This window comes from Cyphomyrmex costatus, unplaced genomic scaffold (assembly GCF_001594065.2).
Source record: "Cyphomyrmex costatus isolate MS0001 unplaced genomic scaffold, Ccosl1.0 scaffold332, whole genome shotgun sequence".
Taxonomy (NCBI): Eukaryota; Metazoa; Arthropoda; class Insecta; order Hymenoptera; family Formicidae; genus Cyphomyrmex; species Cyphomyrmex costatus.
Window position 1 is genome coordinate 546,849 of NW_017277473.1, and position 21,826 is coordinate 568,674.

Genomic DNA, 21,826 nt, shown 5'->3' on the forward strand with positions numbered 1-21,826 from the left:
TAACGAAAAGTTATTTTTCAAGTAACGGTAACTGTAACGAGTTACTTTTAAAAAGCGATAACTGTAACTGTAACTAGTTACATTTTTTACTCGGTAACGAGTAACTGTAACTAGTTATTTTTAAAAAGTAACTTTCCATTCCCTGCATATATATATATATATTTCAATCATGTATGACGAATGTCACTCGATTAGAATTCGAACACATTTTAATAAATCATGATTATTATTACATTATTATATATGAGTGACTATTTAAATAAAATCAACATTTTGACATTACATTGTGGAGTATTGCAGCGTAGGTTCACGAATCTTGACATGTGGATCCTGGAAAAATTTCCGATCTACGGCATTGACTGTTACTCGACAGCCTTCGTTTACACGAATCATTCGGGGTGGTATATGTTTGTTTGTGGATATATTACGACGTCGTGGCGGAAACTTATGAAAGCGCTCTTGATCAAATGTTGGCGGTGCAACGCAGTATAGCAATCTGCCATTAACAAAATCTTTTAAAACGTATCTGGCTGAACGTGGATTATCTGGTTGACCGTTCTGCGTCATAAAACCTCTATTATCTGCAAACAAATATGATATCAATTTATAAAAATATATATTATAATTATTATAAATAGATATGTGAACACATAATTTATATATACAACATATATATTATAAATATAAAACTGAAGCATAGTTCTTTTTTTTTACTATATTTCAATTTAAACTGATTACATACAACCGTGCGCATTCAAAAGTTCCTCTGCAGTTAGGACGCGATTTGGGTCTTCTCCCTCGGATGGTACAGGTAGCATAAAACCGTATAGATCCTCTAGAATATACCTAGGTATCAATGTAGCCAGCATTGTAATTGGCGGCACATGATCTCGCATCTGATCAATCGGTAATATGCCATTCAAGATCATCTCCGCTTTTGTACAAACAAAGCTTGGCATCACCAAACCTGGGCAGTCACATAATAATAAATCCTTGTCTAAATACAAAGTTTGAAAATGCTTAGTTTTACCCGGTGTGGCAGACACCGAAACCTTTTTATCCATGAGCAAAGCATTGATTGTAGAACTTTTTCCAACGTTCGGATATCCTACCAGACCAATCGTTGTCACTCCATCCGTATAGGTCTTCTTACCGTTAGAAATTATTTTAAATAATTTCACAAGATCGTCTCTATTTAATAATTTTGATGAATTAACTATTTTATTTGTTTTATCTTCCGAGTCTGTTGTAGAGATCTTTAAGTTCTCCATTGCATATTGAGCTTCCATTTGTTTATCATTAGCAATTTCTATATTAGGTACAGTAGACATATCGTTGTCAATGATACTATTTTCTGCGCTTTCGTACTCTGATTCTGAAGCAAATTCAGAGGTCCACTCGTCAGTACTACTTTCGTCCTTTTTATCAAAAGAATCGTCATTTTTATCTATCGATTTTGCTTCATCTTCATCCTCTTTTTGTATCAACCGTTTCTCTACTGCTAATGTAGCGGAAAAAAAGGCCACTCGTACATTTAGGTCTGTAAAATATTTTGCCCATGCCTCTCTTTGCTCATCCGTTAAGAAATCTGCTTTATTAAGAAGAATCATATTCAATTTGTCAGAATTTATTTCTTCAACATAACGTTCTAAATCTTCGCAGCGAAAGAGCAATGGATTGCGTGCATCTACAATTTGCACAATCACATCACTGCGTTCTACTACCCTCCATAATTGTCGCCAGAACTCTAAATTCCTCTCATAAGGCGTCAATATCAATCCTTCCACTTCTTGCAATTTGGCCAAATTACGTCTCCATTCTAAGAATGCCTCTTTCTCAAGAGTGTGCAATTCTTCAGCACTTAGGGAACTATTCCACTTGGGCCTTCTAGGTATTTTAACAAGGTCCTTGTTTCTTTCTTGCACTTCCAATACTTTGTCCTTTTCATTCTTTGAAAGCAGCCCACTACTACTGGGTTGCACAAATTTAATATTTAATTTCTCTGCAGTAAACTCTGTTCCTGCAAGTTCAGCAGTCGACAGAAATTCTTGAAACGAACTCTCCTCTGTAACTGATTGTAAATTGAGTCGACCCCAATCATAACCATCATTGATCTCTGTAGTGTGAAGCTATATAAAAAGCAAGAAAAAAATTACTGTAAATAATAGTTTATCAACAACTTATTAACAAGTGTATCATCGATAGATGAAATGCTCGATAGATATATCTAGCAACTGAAAGATTTCTGATAAACATAAAAAATATGTTATATGTAATAACTAAAAATGTAAACAACCCAACAGATTACTTTTTCAAATTGTACTGTTTATGAAAAACATCTGTGGAATTAATTCCAACTTGCTCTACGCGTCAAAAAGGACATGTAAAAGAAAAGGTTACAATTTTTGTTTTACCATAGACTCATTGCTGTTCTTTTTAATTTTCGTAGATCCAAATCGATCCCTGATTAAAGATTTTCCTAAATTACCACTTCTTCCTTTGCCTTTCTTGCCCATAATTTCTGTGTGATTCTTGAATTCTGTTGGAATGGACTCTACAACTGTCTGCCACAGATTATCTGCAACTTGAAGGTTATGTTTTATAAGATATATAACCTCACCTCACGTTGAACGAGCTCCATACCATACTTAAGGCGTGTTCAGATTTCACGAACATGAACGTTTAAATTTTAAATGAAATGTAGCGGAGAGTCTAAATGGAATCAGAAAGGAAAAAACAAACACCCACAATAGCAAGAAATTAATTGTTGTGATACTACCACTATATAAAAAAATCAAGACGATATCTTAACGAGATATTATTAAAAGAATGCATTTTATTGATAATTAATAAATAACGCAAATTATGTATATTTCTTGAAATAAGTCGACGGATATATCATGTTACAATTCAAAATGCCCCTAAAGAGGAACATAATTCAGAGATCGAAACAGATCAAATTCGCGTTCTAACAAAATTAATATAGAGAAAAATGTATCTTATTTTTATGTGCAATTATAAAAACACGAATTTATAGTATGAAACAATGAACTAATTGAATGATTATCATCGGTTTCGATCTCTAAAATGTAATCTGTTTCCGTTCAGAATTTTATCATGATTCGATATTCGCTGTATTACATTTGTATATTATACAAGATCAAGAGAAAACCGATATAAATTCAATCAGGATAATTGTGACATTAAAATAGTGACATTAGTTTTCAACAATAGATCTAATTGTTATATAAGTAATTGTAAAAATTATAGCTATATTATATTCAACAAATATGTATAAAGACACTAAGAGAAATATTACAAACTTTCAAATCAGTAGCGTAAAGTAAGTCACAATTTATAGATAATCTTTAAATGGACAACTTTATAATTATAAGAAATTTATAATTTCTTTACAACTCTTTTTTACATCAAGTTCAATAATGTGTGTACTATCTGAAAACTCTTATATTCTTTTTAAATCTTTAAAAAATGTTTTCCTTTATGTCACGGTTATCCCAGTTGAGCTCGCTCGCTTAGCGTATAGTGCACATGCGAAAATAGGGCAGAAACGAAAGATGCTTTATGTTATTCTGTTTTATTAATAGTTGATAGACTGTTCCGACACTCTCACGCCTTTCGAACGACAAACAGACGCAAAAGTCAATCATACATTCGTACCCATTCTCCTCCAGAATTATGCATCATCCAATGCGATTAACGCACATTTACCGACACACATGGAATAAGAATTTCCTCGCAAGGCAGCTTGTGAACAGTGTCTATCGGATTAGTATTCATGTCGCCAATCCCTAATACATTATATTACAATTTCATGTTTCTTTGTCTTGAAAAAGAAAACTGTTTCTATTGTAGCATACTGCACCACATAAATCAACTCAATTCAGAGTAAATCCAAATCTGAATCAGCGATTCGTTCTCATGTCTTTCCCTCTCTCTCTCTCTCTCTCTCTCTCTCTCTTTCTTTCCCCTTTAAAAGAAAGTTTAATTAATCATCTTCTATACAATCGGTTCGCGTAAATCTAGCATACATAGTGCTCGATCGTTAGTTCATTAGGCGAATCGTAAATAAAAAGAAGAGAAATATATATGTAGTAATAATATAGTATATGTATATATACATATATATACATATAGCTTATATATCTATATATATATATTTCACAAATACCAGATATTTTCGCATAGATGAGTAACAAAGTTCACTCACTCGAGGACACCGGCACATTAATTATCTTATATAATGAGTTTCACTGAACGGTTCATGCAAGACAGTTCATGTCGAGGTATAAGAACATTGTCGATAATCACGCACATTGTTCCGAGAAATCTCTTCAATAATTGTCTCTTCCCCTCCCTCCTCTTGATTGATCGTTGTCACGTCCTCTGCCGCGATTACTATAGCCACTCCTGCCCATATTGTCACCACCACCACGACTTATGCCGCGATTGGGACCGTTTTTGCCAAAGTTGCCAAAGTTGGAATTAAAATTGTTCAACTGACCCTGTGGAGTTTGGCCGCGAAAATTAGGTCCGAAACTTGGTCGGTCGAAATTCATCGGAGCGACATTCGGTCCGCGAAAGTTGGGCGGTCCCTGAAAGTTATTACCAAACGGCGGCGGGCCCTGATTCGGTCCAAATGGCAACATCGGATTTGGTCTAAAATGATTCGGACCGAAATTGCTATTCGGAGGTGGTCGAAAGTTGGGTCCGAAACCACCGGGCGGTGGTCCATTCGGTCCAAAGCCCGGATGCATGTTTGGATGATGCGGCATCATATGGGGTGGCATCGGGCCATCTAAACCAGGCATACCAGGATGCGGCGATTTACCCTGTATGCCAGGATGCTGTGACATATTGGGATGCGGTACTAGACTTGGTATCGGTGGCGGCATGTTGGGATTAATATTTTGCATGTTATGATGATTTGGCAGATGAGGTATGCCAGCCATATGACTATGCATACTATTACTCATGCCCATTGCTACGCCGTTATCGCGTTTGTCGAAATTGTTGCCGAACGTATTGTCCAATTTGCCATGCGATCCATCGGTCTCTTCGTCATCCCAGCGGCCGCCGGCGTTATCGTGTTCCCGCTCGTCATAATCGTCATCATTCAAAGACTTGGATGACAAAAAATTGCGAAAATCCTTGTCCACGAAATTATTGCCGCGCGAATCGTATTCGTTGAGTGAACCGGGTCTACCAGGACCAGCGGACATATTGAATCTAAGATCCTCATCGCCACGATTACTTCTCGATAGATCGTGAAGACCGCTCCTCCTATGATCTTCATCCTGACCACTATGGAAGGAATTGTTCTCCGCGGCGAGACTTGACTTGTTAAATCTCAAATCGGTGTCGCTAGATTGTGAGTCCTCCGTAATTATACCACCAAAGACTGGCTGATGCATCTTAGATATACGATCGCTAGCTCCACCATCGCTCCAGCCAATCAATTGATCGAATTTACGCTTACCGCCGCGATTTAGTGATTTTAACAGCTCCGGATTCTGTGCGAATTTGGAGCTAGGCAAGGGTGGTGGCAAATCTACGTCTGGCACTTTAGAATAATCGATCTCGCCGTCATCTTGCAGATATTCTTCGGCCTCATCCATATTATCCGGTGGACCTACCACGTCTCGTAGTTCTTCTATTTCACCAGAAAATACTAATTTGTTTATGGCATCGGTTCCTTTACTGATTGCCTCAGCCAGTTTGGAGTCAGCTAAAAGATGTAACTGAGTTTAATAACTACATATAACTGTTTTTTTTTTAATTAATATGCTTCAAGACTGATATATTATGCTTAAAACTTATATTTATTTTACTAAAATATATTGCTTACATTCCACTGGAATCATTTTCCCGTATAATATAATGGCGTTGGGCGTAACTTCGTTTAGTGGGACGGCACCTGGCGTTGTCTCTATTAATTGATTGACAAATGCATTAAGTGCTTCAACTTGCTCAATATCTTCAGCTTCCATTTCGTTCCATTGCGCTTGGAAATTTCGAGGTATCGGTTTACTGTACGGAACTTTCTTATTGGCGAATTTCTTGCCCTCATCCACCGCATGATCTAAATCCAGACCAGGAATTCCGCCATTTTTCTCCTCGGATTCACAATCTGCGTTGATTCTATCCTCTGGTCCCATACCAGGTATCACCGCTGCTTCATCAGCTAAGACAAATGAAATAGAATAAGATATTAGAGAGAGAAATAGAAAATAAAAGATTATATCGTATTAAATTTTATATCGTATCAATGAAATAATTTTAAGAAATATTCAGTACCAATTTCGTGATCATCGATACCAGCTGCACCTGCCGGTAATGTATTGAGATTGTATTTATCTCTCATCAGATCTCCTGGTCTATTACGCGTCCAAAACTTGGACGTATGATCGTTACTGCCAGAGCATAAGATATGCCCTAATGGATGCCAAGCTAATGTCCAAACTATGCTATCGTGCGCCTGTTCTATCGCTCCCACTTCTTTATCCGCTCTAAAATACAAGATAAAGTTACATTAACTGCACCAATTCAATCTTAAGAAAAATAGCAATCATATAAGTAAAATAAAAAATGATTATGTACTATGATTATAGATAAAAACAATGATATGTACCCAACATGCCAGAAGAGTATGGCGCCATCACTACCACCACTACAAAAGAGACCTTCGTGGCTTGGATGCCATGCGACGCTAGATGCTTCCTTTTTATGGCCACGGAAAGTCTGAACTTCTTGACTAAGATTCCTGAGGTCGAAAAGTTTTAAAAGATGATCTCTTGATGCAGTTACTAACCAGTTACCATTTTCATTCCACTTTACATCCATAACGGTAGATTTATGTGCATGCAGAGTCGCCAGAGACTGTCCAGTTTTTGGATCCCAAAGTTTCACTGGTTGCTGATTGTCTTTACTGCCAGAAATGACTAGACTTTTTTGTGGATGCCAATGTACGCATTTGACATCTGCACCATGACCTGTAGAAAAAATACTATGACATATTGTACTTAATGTATGTATGTATATGTGTGTGTGTGTGTGTGTGTGTGTGTGTGTGTGTGTGTGTGTGTGAGTGTGTGTGGTGGTCATTTTTTATATTTGTTAAAAAATAACATAAAATGTAAAATTAAAAAAAAATTATCATTTGTTTTTAATAAAGGAATTAAGATTCTATTTTAAAAAAACAAACTATCATATGTGTGTGTATGCATGTGCGAGCGCGCGCGCGTGTGCGTGCATTTTGTGTGTATATCATATATAGTTTGATTTTGAAATATGTGTATTTTTTATTCATACAATTTACATATTTATTATATACAACATACACACACGTGTGTGTTATATATAATAAATATGTAAATTGTAAGAATAAAAAATACACATATTTCAAAATCAAACTATTTAAACAATAAACAAAGAAAAAAATAAATTTCATATAATATTAATAAATAATAAATAAGATCAAAGATATATATATATACCCCTGAGAATTCGTTCCTCATGACAGCGAAGAAAGTCCCAAATTCTGACAGTTCCATCATCACTGCAAGTTGCCAATTTGTGATCCGTCGGGCTGAAACTACCCGCCCAAAAGAAACAAGTTACACTTGAACAATGCATTATCATATATAATAAAAAATTGTATTAATATTTGCCAATATCCATAACAAAAAAATCAAAAATAAGCTAGAATAGTTTATTAAATAATTTACGCGTTATACTGAAAAAGCATTAACCGTTTATTATAACATTGCAATATATCAAAAATTTATATAATCAGTTTAAGAATTAAGAAATCAAATAATAGTTTATTATCTCGAAATGACTAATTGTAAGAAAATAAATACAATTGTTGTCTTCACGAATTTTTATTGAATTCATTTTACAAAAAATTAAATCATTGTATTATAGCAAAACGAAGAAGAATGTAATAAGAAAGAATATTAAAATAGTTATATATTATAAAGAAATGATATATGAAAAACATGATACACCTTACGGACATTGTTACGGTATAATTCGTTAGTTTTTAGCATTGAGTCAAACATACAATTGCCTACATTTATTACTGATTCCTTATTATTTTTATTATAACTACCGCATGCAATGTTGACATATTTATATATGTATATATATATATATATATATGCAAAAATGAAACCAAAAAAATGTTATTAAATTATCAATATTTTTTATGGATTTTTTAAAAAGTTTTTTAAATTATGGCTGTGTTGTACATACTGTAATTAAAAAAAATCTTTTTTAATATGCTCCAGTTACATAAATTTATTTATTTTTTTTAAACTTTTATATATGTTTTATATATGTTTTAAATCACGTAATAAAAAAAATCAATAGAATAGATGCAAATTATAATTAAATGTATATAAAAAGTTGTTATTTTATAAATAGTTCCTAGCTTTCCTTTGATGATTCTCCAGTGTGCTTGTTGTTGATATTGAAAGCAGTATACGCGCGGAGAGACAGAAAAGAAATGCGAGCAAACCGTGTACACAAATTAGTGCACACATGAGTGGTATATTCCCGAATTTTAACTTAAACCGGAACAAATGTAATAAAAAACATATAGCAAAATTTTACGAGTACGCCATTGTGAAAAATAGATAGAGATCAGTAATAAAAAAAGGAATCTTTATATGTATAAACATATATTGTAAATAAACAAAAAACCATCCGCGACAGTCATATCTGGCACTCAAATAAAATTCTATTTATCAGATAGTACAACAGTTTCATCTCTTGGTAAAATTAAAATTGATTTTTGATGCCACATGACCACCGAGTGATGTATTAATAGCAATATTTTTTTCAAAATTTAACATTTATTGCACAAAAAAATGTCCGAAGTGTACATGAATTATGTCTTATATTTGTTTGTTACGCTCTCTCTCTCTCTCTTTCTCTCTCTCTCTCTTTCTCTCCTCTCTCCCTCCTACACACATACACACACACACACACGCACGCACACACGCACGCACACGCACTCTTTCTTTCTTTCTTTATTTCTCTCTCTCTCTCTCTCTCTCTCTCTCTCTCTCTCTCTCTCTCTCTCTCTCTCTCTAAAAGGGCACAAGTGACACATAAACTAAAGATAAAATATTTTATTTTCATAGCCATGCAATAATAATGTCTTTATTTAACTTTATTGAAACTTAAACGATATAAGAAGGACACAGGATATTTCATCTTTTATTTATCATTATATGGGAATCTCGACTAGGTATTGCCATATATGTATATATATATATATATATTTTGTTCTTTTATTTATCTAAAACATACATCTTTGCCGAATAAATAATCTAGCCACATAAACAGCTTAAAACGAGAGCCATAAGGACCTAATAGCATTATAACAACTTAATTTAAAATGTGTGTCATTTTGATGTGTGATGAACGCATTATCGATACTATTATATGGAATAGTTGGTTCATCGAAAGTTAGGTCCCTAGGACTCTATAAATACAAATAATAAATTATATCGATGCGCGCATATATAATGTACGCAAAAAATTTACACTATGCTTGTATACTGATTTTTATGAGTCACGATAAAAATGCGATAAAAATATTTATTTATTATTGTCGAGCCTTCTCTCAATATTATTAATTTTATTTATTAGTTTTGCAAATTCTATTGAACTTTTTTAAAATTTATCGTTTTAAAAATATAATTTGCCACAATATATTGAAAATATTTTCATATACGTTGAAAGCTAATCTATTCCAAAAATTCTCTAATTCGGCAAAAGATATCAAAACTTTTTTACGCGAATTCGATCAAGATATTTAACAATTAGCTTTTTTCATAGACATTCCATGGTTCATTCCATGATCACGACGGAAATGTCATATTTCGTTGTATTTTATCCGATCTTATACTGAACTTGTTTAAAATCACCTGTGTACCCATACAAGAATCACTATTGCTTTACCAGAAACTGCACAAAACCAGAAAAGGAAGAGAAGAAGAGTCACGTCCGATATCCTAACTATGGCAAGGATGGACCGATCGGCAACAGTGACGCAAGAGACGTAAGGACTAGTGTGGTGGATGATATACCTGAGTCCTCTAATCGCTTCTTTGTGTGCTTGAAACATCTTCACATTGTTCATGTTGCTCTGCCAATATTTCACATAGCCCGCGTGGTCCCCTGTTACCATCCAGCTTTCATTATGTGACCATACCATTGTCCTGACTGGGCTGTCATGTGCCTAAACAAATAAATTAATTTCTCTCATCAAAGAACTTTTTTTAAAAGTTATAAATAGTATATAGCATGCAATAATAAAAATAAAAGAGACTATATGAAATTATCCTTTGTACAAAATAATCTCTATATTCTGTAAGATATACAAAACTAGAAATTGCAAAATCATACAAAGTTCTTATCTCTCGAGATATCTCAATATAATAAGACATAAACAAACTATTATATACATATATATATATATATAAAATACATTTAAAATAAATCATTGCCTTTCAATTGTCTTCAAGCAAGATGTTAATTCTATACTACTCTTATAACATAAAATACTATACTTATAACATAAAATATACCTGTAGAATAGTTTCAAAATTGAAAGTAAGGCCATTCCACAAAGTAAATTCTCCACTCGAAGCGCCAGTAACGAGACGTCTACCCTCTGGTGTCCAAGCCATACAAAAAATTGGACAACGCATTTTATTGGTAGCCGTTTTTACGAACCTCGTAGTAACTGCATTTATAGGATTGTCAATATAACTTGGTGGAGGGAGTAAATCAGGATAATATATTACATCTGGTTGAAGTGCGCGACGATCCCTATAGTCCCGCTGCCATACTCGATTCTATAAAGATTCAATAGTTAAGATATAATGTCGAAAATTATTATTTTAATTAATCTGCAATGAGATTTATACTTACTTCTAAACTTTTAATAATGGCAGAATTGTAATCAACAGTCTTTCTCATAACAGATTTCCTCAGTCTCTTGCCATCAAATTCATCTTGCAAAGTATCTTGTCCTCCAGCAACAATTTTTGGAGCATGATAAGGTCTAAATGGTTTGAAGAAACCGCGACTACCATCTCTATGGTTTGCATATCGATGCTGGTAATTTCCCGATGTGTTTATAGTGGTTAAATTTGGTGGTGGTGCTGACAAATTTGGAGTTGTAGGTGGTGGCACAGACATGTTGGGTAAGCTTACAGCCGGCGGTGGATTTGCAAATTGAATATTTGCAGACATTATGAGAGGATATAAATACACAGGTAATTAATTCAAATTATATGTTCTCCAACTTATATGGATAACAAAGGTCAGATATATTTCATGGTAGAAACAATCCTATGATCAGTCGATAGATCCATTCTGGTAAAGGACTCTGTAAAAAATATAAAAAATATATTAATTTTTATATAAAATGAACTATAAGTAAAAAAATTCCCAAAACAGTATGTTAAATCAAATAGATTACATTTATTTGTAAATTTAATTATATCATGTCATCTAAAAATTGTATATTTCTCTTTTGAGCATAATAAATTAAATCATTAGTTAATAACTCAGTTAAATTTTTCAACAATTGATTCTATGTAAAATATAAATATAAAGTAAATTAAATTAAATTAACAACATTAATATAATTGTATGTACGTATATTGCATTCTTTATTAATTATTTTACTAAAGTACTTCAATTAAGCTTAATATTTATTTACAATATATGATTTCTGCGAAAAAGATGCTTTCAAGAAAAATGTATAGCATTCTTTTTTAATGAATTATGTATCGACTTGATTATAAAAATTAGGTTTATGTTAAATGTATATATACATTGTATATATATATATATATATACACACCCACAAAAAATATATATATTGTATACATCAGTGTATTTTGTTCAATTACAATTATAAATCAAAGAATTAATTGATTTTCAGGAAGGCATGCAAGGAGAGACAAAAATGATATGTACACGTCACATTACTCCAAGTAGCACATAGGATGAATACGACGATGTGGTAGACACACATATGATAGCGAAACGTGCAATTCCGAAAATTCTCAGTTCATGATTGGTTGGTTAAAGTTGGTAATCGGAATTACCGCGTTGAGTCGACAAACATTTTGAAACTCGGATTCACGTTCTTTCCGCTGACGACGTGCTTCTGCACAAGAACATATACAACCACCAGTTCAGCCGCCACGCTTTCGCGGATCGCCTTGTATTGAGAAGTTCTCGGGCTTTAGATAGTTTACAGATAAACACGATCGATTCTAAACTACAGAAAAACAAGTTCTCGACGAAAATGATGAAAGTTAAAACCGAGCCAGTCGTTTCAGTGTCCAATTCGCAACGTAATAGACAAATCGCGAGAATACCGTGCCCTCATAACTAACGCCATTACTCTTTCTTGGGCGATGACATCCGCTTTGGCAGTCGGCAGTGGCCACCACTTCCGCCGGTATGACTTCCGCCATTAGTCCGGATCTACAATAAATGTTTTAAGCCGTAGGACGGGTTCACACCTTGACGGAAAAGCAGTAGCCAATCAGAATTCGCGTTGGTAGCAAGTAGTATAGAACTAACAGAAAGTCGACTACCTGATTGGCTACTGCTTTTCTGCTTTCCGTTTTTCCGTCAAGGTGTGAACCCGGTCTAACGGCGGGTTCACACCTTGACGGAAAAGCAGAATGCGGAAAAGCAGTAGCCAATCGAGTAGTCGACTTTCTGTTAGTTTTGTACTTTTTACTACCAAGGCGAGTTCTGATCGGTTAACTGCTTTTCCACTTTCCGCTTTTCCGTCAAGGTGTGAACCCGCCCTAAGAAATTAATCAATTAGTCCGGATCTACAATAAATGTTTTAAGTCTTAAGCCGTAAGAAATTAACCAATTACAGTCGAATTCGAGAAGAATAATCGACTATGATTCGTCCATTCCTTATGGCTTAAGGCTTAAAACTCTATTGTAGATCCGGGGTTAGCCTATTGCTGGATTCACACTACATCTGATTTTCGCCGTACGACGACTCTGCAACCAATCAGAAAACAAAATTTTGCTTCGTATCGATGATACGATTTTTCTGATTGGTTGCGAAGTCATCGTACGACGAAAATCGGATGCAGTATTGCAGTGTGAATCCAGCAAATGATTTAGAAAAAATTGAAACGGTACGATTCTGTGAAAAATTGAATCGATTCCGAAAGAATCGAGAAATTAAAGAATCGCTTGAGAATAGATTCTTCAAGAATAAAAAGAATCGATTCTCGATGCATCGATACAAGAATCGGCATCACTAATGGTTTGCCACACTGCCTCAAAAGGCACCGGCGGGCAGTAGGCATTAGGCACCTGGACCTGGCACGTTTTTGCATGGTTTGCTTGGTTTGAGGGAGAAATCGTTATTGAACATGGCGGTAAGATTTATTATTTAATTATATCTGCCATAAGTACGTTTGTCTAAATAAAAGAGAAATAGTTCGTTATGCCTATAATCTCATTGAAGTTTTGTTATATCAAAAACTCTATCTGCACCGTTTAACCTGTATCTCCATTCATCTATATTTTTATTGTACTTTGTATTATGTATATATGTTTTATTTAAATTATTTTTATATAAAAGAATTATGTTTTTTTAATAAAGAAAAGCGATACTATACATTTACTAATATAATTTTGTTATTGGTTGACATAGCAACCAAATGTTTGATCCATTTTATTGCAATTGCTTTATGCTTCTTTCGGGGATACACTATTAACGCTGTGTGTGTTATTCTATCATATTTTACATCTAATAAACAACAAAGATAGAATGACAGAAATAGTGTCTCTCTGAACCTACCTATTATTGTAATACGCAGATATTTAAGTATTATGCATCTAATTATTTTTTTATTTTAGGTTAATGCTAATGTGCAAGAAGTTCGTGAGGTCACCAGGATAGAGCGAATTGGTGCTCATTCTCATATTAGAGGTTTAGGACTGAATGATTGTTTAGAGCCTCGCAATGTAAATTCCATTTTTTTTTTGGAAAAATTTTATATTTTTATTAATTATAAACAATTTAATAAAAATTAACATTTGTTGTTATTATATTAGGTTTCTCAAGGCATGGTTGGACAGCTTATGGCACGTCGAGCTGCTGGTATTATCCTAGAGATGATTAAGGAGAGTAAAATAGCAGGTCGTGCAATTTTATTGGCTGGACAACCTGGCACAGGAAAAACAGCCATTGCTATGGGAATGGCACAGGCTTTAGGCCTGGATACTCCTTTCACATCAATGGCTGGTTCTGAAATTTATTCTTTGGAGATGAGTAAAACAGAGGCCTTAACTCAAGCTATTAGAAAGTCTATTGGAGTCAGAATTAAGGAAGAAACAGAAATCATAGAAGGTGAAGTAGTGGAGATTCAAGTTGATAGACCAGCGACTGGAATTGGAATAAAAGTTGGCAAGTTGACGTTAAAAACAACTGAGATGGAAACAGTTTACGATTTAGGAAATAAAATGATCGATTGCTTAATGAAAGAAAAAGTTAGTATATATACATATTAAATAGATTATCTCTCATTTGCATTACAATTTTGTATTATTTTTAGGTACAAGCTGGTGATGTTGTAACGATTGATAAAGCTACAGGGAAGATCAATAGACTTGGACGATCCTTCACTAGAGCTCGAGATTATGATGCAACAGGTTCACAAACGCGTTTTGTACAATGTCCAGAAGGCGAATTGCAGAAGCGCAAAGAAGTCGTGCACACTGTAACCTTACATGAAATTGATGTGATAAACAGTAGAACGCATGGCTTTTTAGCACTATTCTCTGGAGATACCGGAGAAATAAAATCTGAAGTGCGAGAGCAAATAAACGCCAAAGTCGCGGAATGGAGAGAAGAAGGAAAGGCAGAAATAGTTCCAGGTGTACTTTTTATCGATGAAGTACACATGTTGGATATCGAATGTTTCTCATTTCTGAATCGAGCATTGGAGAATGAAATGGCTCCAGTTGTAATTATGGCAACAAATAGAGGTATGCGCGAATAATTAACTATATTCGTATTAAATAATTGTTATTTAATAATCTATATATATATAATTACATAGGTATCACAAGAATTAGAGGAACAAGTTATAAGAGCCCTCATGGCATACCAATTGATTTGCTGGATCGTATGATTATTGTGCCAACGAGTCCATATCAAGAGAAAGAGTTGAAAGAAATCTTGAAAATAAGATGCGAAGAGGAGGATTGCGAAATGACCGATGATGCTCTAACCGTGTTAACTAGAATCGCTTTGGAAACATCACTGAGATACGCGATACAATTAATTACGACGGCTTCTCTTGTAAGCCGTCGAAGAAAAACTACAGAAGTAAGTAGGATAGGCGATACGATTTATCGCATAAATCAATATTATTGTAATGATGTGAAAATTTGATGTTGTTATAATAATGTGATTATATTTTAATGACAGGTCAGTATTGATGATGTGAAACGTGTCTACTCTCTATTTCTTGATGAAAATAGATCTACGCAATTTCTCAAGGAATATCAAGATGATTTTATGTTCAATGAATTTTGTAAGTTATACTGTTATCATATATTTATATAATATGTGTACTTTATGTAACTAAAAGTTAAATATTTTTTAAACTGTTTTAGCTGTTACAGCTGAAGATAACATGGACGTTTCTTCATAATACATTGTAGAAATACAAAAAAATGTTTATTAAGTTATAACCTACAAAAATAGAATAAAATTTTTTAAATATAACATAATTGAGAGATATATATGTATTCTATAATTATTATGATGCATTATCACAAATATTTTTAGTTAATTACATATTAACATCGTATTTATAACAAAATAAAAATTATTCTCTATCTCTTAAATAAATATTTAAAACATCTTAGATTATAATCGGTAAGGTAGATATGTAAACAATTTCATACATATACATAAAAATATGTAACTGCCTAGTTTTGATTTAATATCTTAGAGATAAAATACATATTTTCGATGATAAAATAATTAAAGATTAACATTTATGGAGGTTCATATTTTTTTGGTGTATAGAGTTTCTTAATTAGATAACTTAACAGGCGCACACGTTTCTAACATTTTCGGAAGATGCACGCCTCCAACAAATATTACTTGACATAACTTAGAATATTCACATTTATATCAGATCTTCTTTTCTTGAACTTTGCTGACTAGAAAAAGAATGAATCAATGTTAATATAAGTGTAAGTACACGTTGTTTTCCACATTATAGTAATTATTATTATAATTCTTTCACACGTATAAATTATATAAAAAATTTAATATTTTCATGCAACCGTGTGCGCTATTCATGTAATTTACGTGCGCAAGTAAGATTTATTTTACAATTCAGCTCACACACATACATATATCGCATCCGCGTCATGATCCATTAATGTAGATAAGAAAAAGAGAAAGTTACGAAAGCGTATCATCGGAAAAACAAGATCTCGTAATTTTTTTAAGCTATACATTTTGTACATACTCGTAATCAATTTTATGCCATCTTCTGGTTTGAATGATGATTGGGTCTTCTTATCTTTTGATATGAAACCTAAGCCATAGCCTACTTTGTACACCGGCAATGGAATTACCGTGGATGAAACGGGTACCATCACTGAAAGAAAAAAATATATTAAATTATTATTAATTATTAAATATTTTATAGAATATAGTCGGCTGATTTAGTAGGTCACTATATATCGATACTCGATAACGTAACTTGTATAATTATTTTGTATCGATTATCAATAATTAATATAAGATATTCATAAACCAAATGTATATATAATATATATTCATGTGTGCAGGAGTAAAGTGAAAGTTAATCATTCATTCCGCATGCAAGAAAAAAATAGAAAGTTGAAACACCGAAAATTAAACGACGGAAATGTCAGGACAGCAGTAAATGTCGCGTATGCAGCAATCGCATGACAATAATAGAGCTATCTATTATATATATATACATATATATATATATATATATACCGCAAATATAATGTATATGTATGTATATAATATACGTTATATATACATAAATTAAATATATATTGATTTTAATTACAACAGCGATACGTGCGAGTTAATGTAATAATCATACGTTTCATATAATATGTATAATCATTGGTGACATTCGCATCTGATCTATAAAGCGCAAATCTCGTTTACGTATACTATACTTAATATATGTACATTATAATAGCGGCATCTGTTCACGCTAGAATGAATTCAAGTGTATACACCTACAGTATTCTACCACAGAGAAATCCTTTCGAATTGTTCATTCGAGCGACGATTGCACTTGGCTGCTGAGAAACGCATCGTCTCCACCCCTCTTCCTGCCACTCCTCTCTCGCGTTGTAACGACAATTCAAGGACGATATATATGTAACTTCTATTAACACCTTTTACGCGTGGGCGTCTTACTTTATTTAGCGATTTGCCTTTCCAACCGTTCGCGTCGGCAGCAAGAAAGATTAGAAAAGATATCACTCTCTGTCCTCGTGCCATGCGTAATATATGTATGTATAGTGACATGTAAAAAATTTCAAAATACATCAAAGGAATGCATGTTATTAATGCATATGTAGCGGACCTGATCGTTAAAATGACGTAGTGAACCTGATCGTTGAAACCTACGCGTTACCTGGCTGACATCACCATCCCGTTCCATTCACCTGTCCAATATCGATTCGCGCGAATTCGGAATTCTCGAGAGAAAGATCGCTTTATATGGTCAGTAATATTTCGTCTCGGATCTTTTTTTTTTATTAACATGCACTTATCATCAATTCAGATCATCAATATTTATAAAATATTTATAAAATATATGTAAGAGAGCATTTATAAGATTTATTTTAAATCTTTTATAAATATTTTTGTGGTTTTAAATTGCACAGATTATAAATATTTATTATAAATTATTATAGTAAATGTTATGAAAATACCTATGAGATATTATAATCCAAATAAAAAATACTTGTAGAAATATTTATTTATATTTCTCATAAATATTACATAAAATATATTTTTAATCTATATTTAATAACGTTTTAAATAAAACTTTATATAAAATGTGTATAAAATATTTATATAACATTTCAAAAAATAAATAATAAATATCGTAAATATTTTGTGTTATCTAGGAACTTGTGTACGAAGCGATGTGTGTAGAAGAAGCAAACGCGCAACACGAAAGAAATAACATGTAATCTTCGTGTTAATTAGTGCGGTTAATTAAATTCTGGTAATGATTAAAGTGAAAGTAAGTTTTTTCTGCGTAGACATTTTTCCGTTCGTTGTTTAAGTTCTCTTGTTTAAAAAAGACAAAATATATATTGTTAAATTGAAATAGATTTTTCGAACATTTTCAAGACATATATTGTTATTAATAGATACATATATTGTATCGACATTTCGTTGTATCGATTTGCGGGATAAAACTTGTTCACTTGGCTTTCTGGAATGACAACGTATGTTTCACACGTAAAAACCGCAAATTGGAAGGATCAATCCTTTTGCCTGCAGTTGTCAAAATTGGAAAACTCATCCGGTCCATGTAGCACAATTACGTGCACGATAAAGGAACCATTTTTTTTTAATTGTTTTAAAAGGAAAATTGCAATGGAGTAGTATTTGTAGATGGATGACGTACACTAGAAAATTTGTACACGTGCCGATAATACGTATTCCTCGCGTGCTAAGAAGAGTCCAGAGATTGCGTAATGAAAAGAAATATTCAAATATACAGACGCAATATCTTTTTCTCCTCCAAGCAAAAAGCGAGAATAAGCCGACAAGAAAATGTTTAAATTTTGTTTGCAAAATATCCAAAAGCATTTTTTTTACCGATTTAATCTGCGGTGCTCTTGGATAAGCAGATATTTCGCTTACCTGGTTCGAATACATTATCTTGATTTTTTTTGTAAATCGTAGGCTTGGCGTACACCGCAGCGATCACGGTGATTACGCAAAGAACGATAGTCCAAAAAGTCCTCATGCCTGCCTCGCTGCGTTCGGCAGCTGTCAAGATCCTGGGAAAACCCTTTAAAACAAAAAATTCTACGCACAGATTCGGTCGCGAGAAATACCTTGCGCGGCAATACCTGATACGGCACTACACGCTCGGCGCTCGTTTACCGTGGACCAAAGCAAATGAAAACACTTGCCGCGAGTGGGGAAACTGTGGGATAAAAGAGAACTGGCGTAATTCAGAAGAAATCGCGACTCTACGATTGTAGTAAATCCACATAGCGTAAAGGAGACATGTGCAGTCAGCGATAACGAGGAAGAGATAAAATAAGAAACTTATTAGATCGAAGAAAGAAAAAAGAGAGAGCAAAATGAGCAAAGTAGATCTCCATCGTCACCTTTCGCTCTTCTCTCTCGCATGAGAGAACGCGTGAAAGTTCAATTTTTATAGTTCGTTTATGCCGCTGCATCACGTTGATCTAAATTTTAGATGTTAATTCATCTACCTCTTTCTGCGCGCGCGTTGCGTATTGAAAGACACATTATTTGTTTAAAAAAAAAATATTTATTACTTTTTTTTAAGATACATTTCGCAAGATCTTGTTCTATTTTCTACCTTTATTAATTATATTTCAAATAATTACAAATCACGATTTCAATATATATTTAATTTTAACACGTTACAAATTACTGGACTCGTACAATTATGCTATTTTCTCGTGAAAACGAGTAAGAACTATTTGAGACAAAGTTACGCCCACGAAATTATTTCTCTCGAAGATAAACTTAGATAAAAACAAAGTGCTTGTAAACGATGATCAAGGATTTGTTTTAATCACTCTTTATTTAAACGTCATTTCAAGAATTTTTCTGCAAATGTACACACAAATAGACATACAAGTTATCCTTTTATTGTTTAGACATACAAGTGTATATGAAAAATAAAGAAGAGATATTAATGCAATGTAATTTCTTCGCTTTAAATATATGAATGTGTCACATGTTTTTTAATATACTTTTATTAAAAATAGAATATATATATGAACTAATTAATTATTTATTATATTTAATTGTAGACAAGATAAATACGATAATGATTTAAAAAAATGAAAAAAAAAAACGATTTAGTACTAACTATATAGAATAGACAGTTCGGTAATCAACGAGCGTGACAGGAGCACAGCCTAGTAGTCTAACAATGGAAACTGGGTTAAAAAGTGAAAGGATTCAGATTGGAGAAGGAACGACCGTAGAGCTCTATTCGAGCTTTCTATTCACTCGATGACAGTTTTGCGGTGCCCGAGAGGCGTCTTCTGCCCTTTTGCACGTTGAAAGCGGAAAGAATTGCAAGTGATTCCAAGAACGAGCGTTATGTCAGCAGAAGTAGTCAAATCTTTCTTCTCTTTTCTGCTTTTCAGCAATTTTTCGTCACGTGACGCGTAGGAAGTAGATTGCTAGAAAGATGGATATCGAATTACGATTAGACTTGGACATATAATATTAAGTTATTGTCATTGGTCATTTTGGCAAGAGTATGCTTTCTTTTCCCAAGAAAAATTATTAAAATATTAATTTATAAAACTCTTTTAGTTTATCATTTATGAATCGCAAAATACGATTCAATAAAAAGATGATATAAGAATAATAGAAAAAGAGATAATAAAAGAATAATAAAAGAATAGGTTTCATTTAATTCTAGGCACAAATTTATCAAATGACATGATAAGAACACCAAATGAGCCCGGCCGTAGAATAAAACGGTGAGATAACTTTTATCAACGGAATATTCCTCCAAATGTGTCTACTAAATAGCCGGGAATATGATATCATCATTGCCATTTTTCTACCGGAACAAGTAATTGAATGGAAGAAAGAAGAGAAAGATTGGGGAAATACGAGATATATCGGCAGAGATATAATTGAACGAAATTGCTCTGCGGAAACATTCAATAACTTGCACGCATGTGCTCCTACAATCGTTATACGTTCGTGTTGCCAGCACTAAGAAACTAATCTTTTTTTTGCGCATTTTATTTGAATCAAATGTAATAAGTTTGAAAATACATTGGCACGTACAACTAATAAAATATATATCAAAATGTTTTATTCCTTTATACGTGCAAGTTATGTCAATGTCCTCAATATATAGTAAACATATAAAAACTTTAAATCGTAAGTAATCGTAATTTTCATTATCACTTTGTAATATACTTTATACAATTATAAATTATTTTTATACACATAGTATACATTTTTATATATTCTACTATATATATACTGACATTAAGTAATTTATCATTCTTGTGACTGGATAAGAAATCTATATGAACCTTACTTACCGATTTCACATGCGTCTATTTTACAATGATTTTACAAAAACGGTTTCCTCATATAAAATCATCAATGTTACAATTGTAAAAAAGTGTACGAGCAAAATCTATCACGACGACCGATCGCTTTACGTGAGAATATAACTGAAAATTCGAGATGATTGTACCGCTGGGATTTTACACGAATATGCACTTAATAGCACAATGGACAGTCAATGACTAAGTCGTATTTCCGATCTGGGGAAAGAAATCCACTCTCAAATGAACGTATCGATAGTATGTACACTCGAGCAATCTCACAAAGATAAAGATTTATAAGCGTAGGAGGGATGTTTGCGTGTAAAATACTTTTAATACAACAACCAGTAATAATGTCATTGATAGCAATTATATACGTATATTACAGGCGTGAAAATTATACGTATCGTTG

General features: G+C 33.2%; 4 protein-coding genes across 4 annotated transcripts in view; 1 reads left to right on the plus strand and 3 right to left on the minus strand.

Moving 5' to 3' along the window:
* Window positions 1–2,537, minus strand: part of Ns3 (nucleostemin 3) — a 2,928-nt gene extending 391 nt beyond the window's left edge. Inside the window, exons 1-3 of the mRNA XM_018542496.1 lie at window positions 2,415–2,537; window positions 743–2,129; window positions 284–581 (exon numbers count right to left, since the gene is read on the minus strand). Of these exons, the coding sequence (XP_018397998.1) occupies window positions 284–581; window positions 743–2,129; window positions 2,415–2,516 (1,787 nt within the window). The 5' untranslated portion in view covers window positions 2,517–2,537. The remainder of the gene's footprint in view (window positions 1–283; window positions 582–742; window positions 2,130–2,414) is intronic.
* A 1,715-nt stretch (window positions 2,538–4,252) lies between these two features.
* Wdr33 (WD repeat domain 33) lies at window positions 4,253–12,069 on the minus strand. The gene is made up of 9 exons (XM_018542480.1): window positions 12,022–12,069; window positions 10,966–11,425; window positions 10,620–10,889; window positions 9,957–10,270; window positions 7,515–7,612; window positions 6,650–7,010; window positions 6,316–6,527; window positions 5,867–6,202; window positions 4,253–5,746 (listed from the first exon to the last, which is right to left on the minus strand). Exons 2-9 carry the CDS (start codon window positions 11,287–11,289, stop codon window positions 4,353–4,355), a joined length of 3,309 nt encoding a protein of 1,102 aa, XP_018397982.1. The 5' UTR covers window positions 11,290–11,425; window positions 12,022–12,069; the 3' UTR covers window positions 4,253–4,352.
* Window positions 12,070–13,399: 1,330 nt separating this feature from the next.
* On the plus strand, window positions 13,400–15,790 carry rept (RuvB-like helicase 2 rept). Its single transcript, XM_018542491.1, has 7 exons — window positions 13,400–13,463; window positions 13,948–14,055; window positions 14,146–14,580; window positions 14,646–15,078; window positions 15,153–15,421; window positions 15,524–15,629; window positions 15,712–15,790. The coding sequence occupies exons 1-7, from the start codon at window positions 13,458–13,460 to the stop codon at window positions 15,747–15,749; spliced, it is 1,395 nt and encodes a 464-aa protein (XP_018397993.1). The 5' UTR covers window positions 13,400–13,457; the 3' UTR covers window positions 15,750–15,790.
* A 241-nt stretch (window positions 15,791–16,031) lies between these two features.
* Window positions 16,032–19,199, minus strand: LOC108776003 (uncharacterized). Its single transcript, XM_018542493.1, has 3 exons — window positions 18,989–19,199; window positions 16,581–16,712; window positions 16,032–16,266 (listed from the first exon to the last, which is right to left on the minus strand). Exons 1-3 carry the CDS (start codon window positions 19,092–19,094, stop codon window positions 16,238–16,240), a joined length of 267 nt encoding a protein of 88 aa, XP_018397995.1. The 5' UTR covers window positions 19,095–19,199; the 3' UTR covers window positions 16,032–16,237.
* Between the last annotated feature and the right edge of the window lie 2,627 nt (window positions 19,200–21,826).